The 10,433-nt window shown below is 46.1% G+C and overlaps 1 protein-coding gene across 1 annotated transcript; it reads left to right on the plus strand.

The window, feature by feature from the left end:
- Positions 1-5,988: 5,988 nt before the first annotated feature.
- Positions 5,989-8,624, plus strand: LOC114080622 (PRAME family member 12-like). The gene is made up of 3 exons (XM_071618617.1): positions 5,989-6,275; positions 6,654-7,235; positions 8,051-8,624. The coding sequence occupies exons 1-3, from the start codon at positions 5,989-5,991 to the stop codon at positions 8,622-8,624; spliced, it is 1,443 nt and encodes a 480-aa protein (XP_071474718.1).
- The last annotated feature ends 1,809 nt before the right edge of the window (positions 8,625-10,433 follow it).

Genomic DNA, 10,433 nt, shown 5'->3' on the forward strand with positions numbered 1-10,433 from the left:
TGACATAACTTTTTCAAGTGATATTTATTTACATATGTTATTAATATTTGCTTTAAAATGGCAAAAACTCATAAAGAAATCTCATATGTTTTTAGACATAATTCTGGACACTATATTAAAATGTATGCCAATCAAATCACCTTGTTAATATCTGGTTATCATAAATTCCCACCAGATTTTTAACCATGATGATTCTAAATGTTTAGCATCAACAGTTATCACTTGGATGGGGAAGTGGCTCAAGCGGTAGAGTGCTCACCTGGCATGGACGCGGCCCTGGGTTCAATCCTCAGCATCATGTACAAATAAAGATGTTGTGTCCGCCAAAAAATAAAAACATAAATATTAAAAAATTCTCTCTCTCCCCTCTCTCTCTCTCTCTCTCTCTCTCTCTCTCTCTCTCTCTCTCTCAGAAAAAAACGAGTTATCATTTGGATTATTGCCCTTAACATAACTAAAATCAGATTAATTGATTAAGAAGAAAAAAACACTAACAAGTTTACTTGAACACAGTTCTCTCAACTATCTATCTGTCTATCTATCTATTTCTTTATTTATTCATTTCTTTATTTATTGTTGCTATGGTTCAAACTCAGGGCCTCATGCATGCTTGGCAAATGCTCTATCTTTTCAAAATTGGAATTCAAAACAGGGTGTGGTGGTGAACACTTTTAATCCCATCTGCTGTGGTGTGTAATTGATAAATGCAATCAATAAGATTGTCAGTTATGGGTTCCAGATTAGTAAAAAATACAGATGATGGATATAAAATCTTGAAAAGTGAGTTAAGACAATTATAAAGCAAGAACTCTCATAGGCAGGCCTTAGACTGCATTTTGCTGCCTCCTATGAAAGACTGTTATAAGAGCTGTTTCTGAGAAACTGAAATGACAGCTGTTTTCTTATTTAAAAAAAATTCCATTTCTGTACTTTGTACCCCACAAATTGTACCCTACTCAGGATGCACTGGTGATCGTGGAGAGCTATATCCTGGATTTGATGCTATTGTGTGTCTACATGACATTGAAGTAGATTCTCATCCCGATGACCCCCACCCAAATTCAGGATGTGACTGTCTAGCACCTGCTTGAACCCAGGACCGTGCTCAACTGAAATGCAAGGCTAATGTGCTGGCTTGCTGACTGGAAAATTTTGATCCTGCCTAGAGCCCAGAGGCCCCACTTATTAATGTTTTAATTTCTATAATTGGCTAGCTTACATGAGGATAAGCAAGTCACTGATTTGTGGATTTTGTGCTTATAATGTCTTTGGATGGATCAGGAAGCTGCTCTCCTCTCACAGAGCTTGAGACTCTGTGGTGGGTGACAGTCCCTAGTCAGGTAAGTAAAGCTCTCTTTTGATTTGAAATTCAGACTTAGAGTGCTTTCTGGAGGCACTCCCCATAACACCATCTATTTATCAGGCTAAGGCAGAAGGATCTCAAATTCAAGGCCTGTCTCAGTAATTTAGTGAGAACCTGTCTCAAAAAAAAACTTAAAAAAATGGGCTCCAGATGTAGCTCAGTGGTGTAGTTCCCCTGGGTTCAAACCTTGGTACCCAAACTGAATACATGAAAAATATAGTTAACTAAATAATTAATTAATAAAAATGAAAAGAAGCTGAGGATGTAGCTCAGTGGTAAAGCTCTTCTAGGTTCAATCCTCAGTGTCAAAAAAATAAAAAATAAAAATACATAAATTCAGGGCCTAAATATTTTTTTTTCAAATACGATCACCTGTACTCATATAATTTCTGCAAAAGTCTAACTCTTCATAGAATAGCAAAGGCTGCAGCTTGGAGATGAGATACCCAAGGCCTAATGAATGAGCAAAATTGAATTTAACAGTGATTTCCTGGTGGAGGGACTCTGAGAGCCACTCCCTCCAAACCCACCTTGTTGTTCAAATATGGCTCAATGTGTTTCAACACTGATTCCTAGTCATCTGTTAATTTCCTCCAATGGGGGACTGGACCAAACAGGAAAAGTCTATCCTGGCACTGAGATAGAATCAAACCCTAACCATTATGTGATACATCCAGAGGAAAAAAAATCTTCATCCCAAGGGGGAAACATAAATGGTGCTCAAATCAACAGGCAGTAACTGTGTCAAATCCTGATGAAGGGGAAGCAGGGTGCTGCGAAGGGAAGGTCCCTGGGCAGCCCTGCCTGATGGCAGGAACTATCACAAACCAGTCAGCCCCAACCTCAGCTGTGCATCAAATCCACCCAAACCCTCACCCCCCATTTTTTCTAAGAGGACACCTGGCCAGTCACCACCTATTGTCCTTGAACTGAGGCCACCCTTGGTACTGAATCTGTGGAGCCAGTGATAATTGATTCAAAGCTGCCTTTGACACCCTGTCTTTCTTTGCCTCCTGGATGGAGCTCTGACTCATCTTTCTTTAAGTGTCCTGCATTCCTGCCCCATTATGTTTGACTACACTTGTCCTTTGGAGAGCCAGTGTCTGTTGTGACATAGGTTGACTGTAATTTTGTCCTGCCTTGTGCACCAAGTCAGGGGTAATAAGGGAAGTCAGGGCTGTGGCATGAAGTCACCCTTTCAGCTGATGACACACAGACAAATTCCAGAGAAACTTAAAATTAAATCAGAGAGTAGATTTCAAATATTGTAGAGCATAAAAACCAGAGACCCTGTTGGATGTAGCCTTAGTCCTATATAGCTGCACACACACATGAAATTAAATGTGTTTCATTTGTGGCAAGTTATTACGTGAAACAGAAACCAAATATAACCTTAGCCAATTCTAATTATTTAACTAACATATGATTATGTGATGTGAGCAGGGATATTTTCCAGCAAGATACCCCAAAAGACCATCACGGTTTAGATGCTGTGTCTCCCAACAGCTCACATGTGACAATGTTTTTGGAGGAGAAATGATTGGTTTATAGCCTTAATCTAGCCAGTGAATTAATCCCTGGTGGTATTATCTGGGGGATAATGAGGGCAGGTGGGCCATGGCTGGAGGAAGCTGATCTTTGGGGTGTGAATATGTGTGTAGAGTTTGTATCTGCAGGTGGCCATCTCTCTCTCTCTCTCTCTCTCTCTGCTTTCTGGTAATGTGAGCCTCTTCCCTCTGCCACACACTTCTGCCATGATGTTCAGTCTCAACTTGGAGGTGCTGTCTCTGGATTGAGGCCGCTGCAACCAAGCCACCCAAATAAACATTTCCTCCTCTGTAGTTGTTGTCGTTGCGTCTTTTAGTCACAGCACCATAAAGCTGACTAAAACAAAGACAGACCGAAAAAACAGAAATGCAATTGTCTAACAGCCACCCATCAAACCATTCCTTCTACAGGTTCCCTGGAAGTGCTCACCTCACATGGCTCATCCAAGCATTCCATCTCTTTCTGTCTCTCCTTCCTCAATTTTAGAATTTCATTTTACTCAAACTCTTGAAATTTTCCTTTGCTTCTGTTCTTCTCCCTGGCTAAAGGCCTTGGAAAGTGCCTGTGGCCAAGGTTTTCTAGGAGATGTTCCCTGGGGAAGTCCCTGATTCTGAAGGAAGGCTCTCTAATTGGTGGCCTCCCTGAAGTCAAGGACACCTGTTGTCCAACTCTGTGTCTTTCTCTCCAACATCCCAAGTTGCCCGCCGCTTCCACCCTCAGTGGCTTTCAGACTTTCCCAAGTCTGATGGGGCATAGTGGCCAGTGCCTGTAATCACAGCAACTCAGGAGACTTGAGGAAGGGGGATGGCAAGTTTGAGGCCAGCCTCAGCAACTTAGGGAGGACCTAAGAAATTTAGTGAGACTCTGCCTCCAAATAAAAGCAAAAACATAAAAAGGGATGGGGATGTGGCTCGGTGGAAGAGAGCCAATGTGTTTCATCCCCAGTACAAAGAGACAGAAGAAATCTTGCCCTAAGTCTAGAAGACTGATTCTACCTTCCTGTGTCCTCTGCCTCCCTTAGTGTGCTCATATTTGCTGCAAGTTAACTTGACACTTGTGTGACTGTTGGAAACATGATTTCCATTCTGTAAGCTTTGTGGAAGACACTACTGTCTTCCAAAAGCTGTTTTCTCTCTGGAGTTTTCAAAATATTTTTGAAAATTATTTTTTTTTCAAATAATTTTGATATGGCTAAGATCCCTGTAGAAAGGTATTTTCCAGTAATGTTTTTCTAACATTAGGGATTAAATACTTTTACATCTCACAGTAGAAACAGGAAGGTCACATATGGACAAAATTGAGTCCACGGTGGGGAGTGCATGGACAAAGGCATCATTGACTCTCACAACTTCCGATTCTGCTGCTCTTGCATGACCATCAGATTCAATGAACTAATGCAAGGAACAAAATCCCATCGTGATTAAGTGGGCGGAGACTGGGGAAGGTGATCACATACTGCTTTCTGATTGGATGCTGATCAATCAGATGGAGGTGGGGGCGTGGCCAGAGAGGTCCATAAAAGCTTCTGCAGAGCCAGAAGAGAAGCACAAGAGTCTTGCAGCCTAAGGAGACACATCCTGACCTGCTGAAGCTCAGAGCACCTGCACATCTGGCCAGATTCCGTAAGTCCCTCACTGGCCTAAGGAACAGCGCCTTCCCTCCTCACCTGTGTGGATTCAGGAACATTTTGTTCCTGTCTTTCTCATGAACCAACTCAGGCCTTCGATTTTACCTCAGTGTGGTTTTGCCTTTATGCTGAATATTAGGATTCCCATTTTAGTTTATGTCACTTTCAAATTCCTTTTATTTCTTTTCTTTCTTCTTTTTTTTTTTTTTTTCGATACCGGGTATATGAACTCAGGAGCACTCTACGTCTGAGCCACATCCCCAGCCCTGTTTTTTATTTTATTTAGAGACAGGGTCTCACTGAGTTGCTTAGCACTTGCTCTTGCTGAGGCTGGCCTTGATCCCTTGATCCTCCTTGATCCTCCTTGATCCTCCAGAGCCCCTGGGATTATAGGTGTAGGCTCCACGCCCAACTTTTATTGATTTGTTTTTTTTTTGTTGTTTGTTTGTTTTTTAAGATATATATGGACAATATAATTTATTTATTTATCTATGTATTTATGTGGTGGTATGGTGATTGAACCCAGGGCCTTGTACATGTGAGGCAAGCACTCTAATAACGGAGGTATATCCCCAGGCCACCATTTATTAATTTTTATGTGCTGCTGAGGATCAAGCCCAGTTCGAGCCCCAGCCACTTTTTTCACCAAGGAGATTGGATTCCTATTTCAATCTAATTGATTGCAATTCTATTTTCTGATGATGGAAATAATTATATTGTGTGCCTATAAATTATACTCTTTTGCTGGGTGTGGTGGCACACACCAATAATCCCGCCAACTCAAGAGGTTGAGGAGGCAGGAGGACCAGAGTCAAAAGCCAGCTTCAGAACACGAGATGCTACACAAATCAGTAAGACCCTGTCTCCATCTCAAATACAAAATAGGGTTAGGGAAGTGGCTCAGTGGTTGAGTGTCCTAAATTCAGTCGCCAATATCGGCCCCTAAAAGAGTATACTGTATGGCCTAGGTGGTTTTGTATTTTTATAATTTGTTTAAACAAATTAAACCAAAAGCTTCAAATGATCTCATGGAACAGTTCACAGACTCTGTTCTGATCTGTTTGTTCTCCTCAACATCCCCCTAAGATGGCAGAATGTCACATGTGTAACAGATATCCATGAGACTCTGTTGTAATATCCAAGTGTTTTATAATATAACATGCTTTATAAATGCTCACTTTTAAAAAAATTAAAACGAATGTCATCCATATGAGGACAAGTCCATTTCCAGCCATATAGTTGTTGAATCTAGGGGCCTACTGCTTAGGTCACATGACACTCCAATTCCCCTTTTAAAAGGACAAAATAATAATCCAAAGCTTTCCCCCATAAGGGTGAGGTGTGCTTATAGACTTCCCAGTACCCCCTTCCCAGAGGCTGGCAATGGATGGGATAGTGACCTTTTCCCTGGACCATTTGCCAGGATTTTTCTTCTTTCAGACTCCCCAGGATGAGCATCCAGTCCCCACCCACGCTGCTGGAGCTGGCAGGGTGCAGCCTGCTGAGCAACAAGTCCAGGGCTGTCCTGGATCTGGAGGACCTGCCCATAGAGCTCTTCCCACCACTCTTTGTGGAGGCCTTCAGCAGGGGACACACTGAGGTCCTGAAGAAAATGGTACAGGCCTGGCCCTTCACCCGCCTGCCCCTGGGGGCCCTGATGAGGAAGCCACAGCTTGAGATGATCCAAGTGGCCCTGGATGGGCTGGACATGCTGCTTGCCCAGCAGGATCACCCCAGGTGAGGGGGACCTAGGTGGCCTGGAAGGGAGCACCCTTGGGGCCAGGGAAGGAATGGGAATAGGCGGGGAGAGTGGGTGCTGAATTGTGCACCACAGGCTTCCTGTGCTGCCAGCAAGGAGGGGAGGAGAGGCCTTGGCCATGCTGAGCCCCATCTGGGAAAGGCTTCCAGATGTGGAGGTGGTTGTGGCAGCTGTGGTGACAAATAAAGGAGGCAGTAACTGCCCCTGCCTCAGTCTGTACAAGTGGGGTCACCAGGCTGGATTGGAGGGACGTGGATGGAGAAAAGTGAGACAGAAGGAAGAGGTGGAGCAGGGGGCAGCAGCTGAGAGGTGAAGGAAGGGGCCTCGGGGCTGAGACTCTGCTGTCGTCCCCGCAGGAGGTGGAAACTGCAGGTGCTGGATTTGCGGGATGTTCCCCAGAACTTCTGGAGGATGTGGTCTGGAGCCGTGTTTGATGCCTGCTCACCAGAGAAAATTAAGAAGAATCAAACCTTGAAACTTGGTCCAGCAATGGCAGCTAAGCCACCCTTCAAGGTTTTCATAGACTTGAGCCTCAGAAAAAGACCCCTGGATGAATTCCTGAAGCACTTGTTCCTGTGGGTCAGACAGAGAAGGGACAGGCTGCACCTGTGTTGCAATAGGCTGAAGATCTTTGGGAAACCCACCCGTCACACCAGGAAGGTCCTGCGACTGCTGCAGCTGGACTCTGTCCAGAAGGTGGAAGTGCACTGCGCCTGGGCGCCCTCCACCTTGGCTGCTTGTGCTCCTTTCTTGGGCCAGATGAGGAACCTGAGGAAGCTGCTTGTCTCCCAGGTCTATGTGCCTGCCTACACCTCCCAAGAGGAGCAGGAGCAGCTGCTCGCCCAGCTCACCTCACAGTTCCTCAGGATGGACTGCCTGCGGAAGTTCTGTGCCAATGCTGTCTTCCTCCTCGAGGGCCACCTGGAACAGGTGCTGAGGTGAGTAAGGGGGGGTGAGCGCCCTCTGCAGACCAGTTACAGGAAATTTGCACCTACTAGCCACTGACAGTCTCATGGTTAATAAGACACTGGAAGGTAAATAACCCATCCTTTTGTTCCTATTGGATCCTGAAGCTAGGTCACATAACGTGTGTTGGAGCAGACTCCTAAAGGAGGGCCCATAGTCTGGGAAGTGCCACCATGCTGGGAATCCAGTTGGGAGGGACAGGAGCTAGGGATGGGATTGATGTTCCCTCCATGGGAGGCCTGTCCAGTGAAGGTGGTGGAAAGCGGGTAGAGAAGAGGGTTTGGAAGGAGGGAAACCCCCACACTGACACCTGTCAACAGGGAAGCTCTGTGCTCCCCAGCTGGGAGCAGAGGACCTGCCTCTATACCCACCTGGGGAAGGCTGTTCTGAACTCCAGGTAGTGATCCTGGGTGTAAGGGTCAGGAGCAGGGGTGGAAATCTTGCTGAGGATATAGGGTGTGAGCCTCTCAGAGGGTTAACCCCAGTGGATTTTTTACATCCTGCTCAAATGTGTCCTTCATACATGACTCCCCATGACCTCCTGTGGCCAGACCTGTGACTTTCTGCTTGGCAGAGAGGAGGGGACACCGAGATGCGGACTCATCACAGGAGATGTGGTGAAAGGCTCACCCTGACATGGGGTGAGGTGAATGACCAGATTCTGCAAAAGGCAGCATCCTAATTGTGGACCATTGTCAGATCACCAGGGTGACTTTGGGTTTGGGCCAATTTGTCTTCTGCCTCCATGACATTGCTCCTCAGCACTAACTATCTGGTTTTTCCTTAGGCACCTGAAGACCCCCCTGGAGACCCTCTCAATAACCAACTGCCCACTGTCCGATTCTGACTGGAATTATCTTTCCCGATATCCGAACGCCAGACAGCTCAGACACCTGGACCTGAGGGGCATCAAACTGACCGATTTCAGTCTGGAGCCCCTCCAAATCCTGCTGGACAGCACTGCAACCACCCTGAACAGCCTCGACCTGGAAGCCTGCGGGATCACTGACTCCCAGCTCCAGGCCCTCCTGCCTGCCCTGAGCCGCTGCTCCCAGCTTGTGATCATGAGCATCCATGGGAACCGCCTCTCTATGTCAACCCTGAGGGACCTGCTGCTCCACACTGCCAGGCTGAGCCAGTTGAGCATAGAGCTGTACCCTGCCCCTCTGGAGAGCTATGATGCCCGGGGTACCATCCACCCAGGCAGATGTTCCCAACTCTGTGCTGAGCTGACAGCAATAGTGAGGGACTTTAGGCAGCCAAACATCCTTGTGTTCTCTACTGTCCCCTGTCGTCGTTGTGGCTCCAAGTTCATGTATAACCAGGGTCTCATTCACTGCTCCTGTCCAACAGCTGCCTAGTTGGGTGTGTTTCAAAAGTGTACTTCTAGGCAATTGTAGGTATAACCAGGATGTAAGGTCACCTTAGAGGGAACACAGAGCCCACCATTTCAGACATTGCCTAAAGAGTGGATGGGGAAAGGAAAGCACAGCAGGGGGCTCCATTGGAGGGAAGCCCCCCGAGGATAGGACCTTCCGGACATGTGTCTCTATAGAGACATACATAGGGACCTGGATTTCTAGATTGAAATTCAGGCTTGATGGGCACAGGAAGATGCTACTTTCTTTCATGGCTGGTCCATAAATTGTCAGAAATGAACAGAATCTCAAGGTTAGTCTTCTGACATCCTCTGCACTGGATTTACCTGGCTTTCTAATGAAACCTTGGGATTCTCCAGGTCCTGATGGAGAAAGAAGGCATGGGGTTCTTAGTGAACAATGAGGTTCAGCCCCAAAAAGCCAAGGTATCAAACTGAAATCTGGTCATGATATGTGGCTAGTCTGTGGCTTAACACATGTAGGTTTACACAGGTGGATTGGAACATTCTATGTCGGCACTGAACATGAGCCATTGCAAGAAAACCTCTTCTCAGTGGACCTCAGTGCCACCCAGACATTCAATGCTGGTTCTTCCTCGTGGTTGTCCATGTAGACCCAGAAAACTCAGGTCCTGGTGTCTGGGAGTGCTGGGCAAGGGCATCTGTGCATAAGACAGGACCCATCGTCCCACTCCCAGTGCTGCAGGAGGTGTCCATGCTGCACATTGATCAGAGCCTCTGGGCCTCACCAAACCCTGCCTGTCATCCACCTAGGTAGTCTGTCCACAGTTAAACCTTTGGTGCCCCATGAAGGACCCAAATTCCCTTTCAGCAAAATAGTAGAATCATATAGGTAGATAACACTTGTAAATATTTCAAAATGAAACTGAATCAATTGCAAGCTCTGGTGGGGGGTTGGGTAGCACATAACTGAGAGATCTTCCTCTAACACTTCCCTCCGCTGAGGACTGGGCTGATGGGGTTGTACAGCGACCTTAGCCTTAGTTTCTCATCCAAGGATGAGAACAAGGTCCACCCAGTCTTCATTTGAGGTATTCTAAAGCTGCCTGTGGACGTGTTTTAATTATGGCTTGAATAATTCTCCACACACAGTGAACTGGAACCCACTTTGATGTGTAAGCAGACTGCAGCTCACTCTTGGAACTGGTAGCAGAGTCTGGGCGAAGCACAGCCGGCATCTCTGTCACCCACAGAGTGATCTTTGTGCCTCGCTCCCTCTTTATGGCACTTCCTTTGCTCGGGCTCTAAGTCTAGCTTTCACGAGTGGGGCAGGCGGAAGGTTCTAAATGGCATTCATTTTGTTGGATTCTAGGATCAAATAAAGTCAAGGAAGATCTGCATAATGAGATCTGTCATCATGTGTTCTTTTAAGAGTTATCATGACTAAAAAGGGACTTGAAGATATTCTGGTGCCTCCAGACCCCTTGAACACTGGAAGGATTGTGAGGGCACTTTGTTTTCTCAGATGCCTGGGGATAAAGCACTCACCTCTCCTTGAGTTCCTCATCTTTTGACTCTAGGTTCATTTGTGCTGTGAGCGAGCACACAACTGTAGGATGTCATAACAAACAGGACCGGGTTTGTAAGGGTGGCCGGGTCAGGAAGTGGGGACTGGGTTTCACTCCTTGGCCACTGAAAGATGCAGAGTCCTTTGTGCACCTGTATCCAAAGACTCTACAGACCCTTCCTTAACACTGGCCAATTTTACCTCCACAATTTAGAAACCCAGAAACCATGCTATTCTAGAGAAACGATTGAACTTCATCAAAGC

The sequence above is a fragment of the Marmota flaviventris genome, chromosome 10, assembly GCF_047511675.1.
Source record: "Marmota flaviventris isolate mMarFla1 chromosome 10, mMarFla1.hap1, whole genome shotgun sequence".
In the NCBI taxonomy this organism is placed as follows: Eukaryota; Metazoa; Chordata; class Mammalia; order Rodentia; family Sciuridae; genus Marmota; species Marmota flaviventris.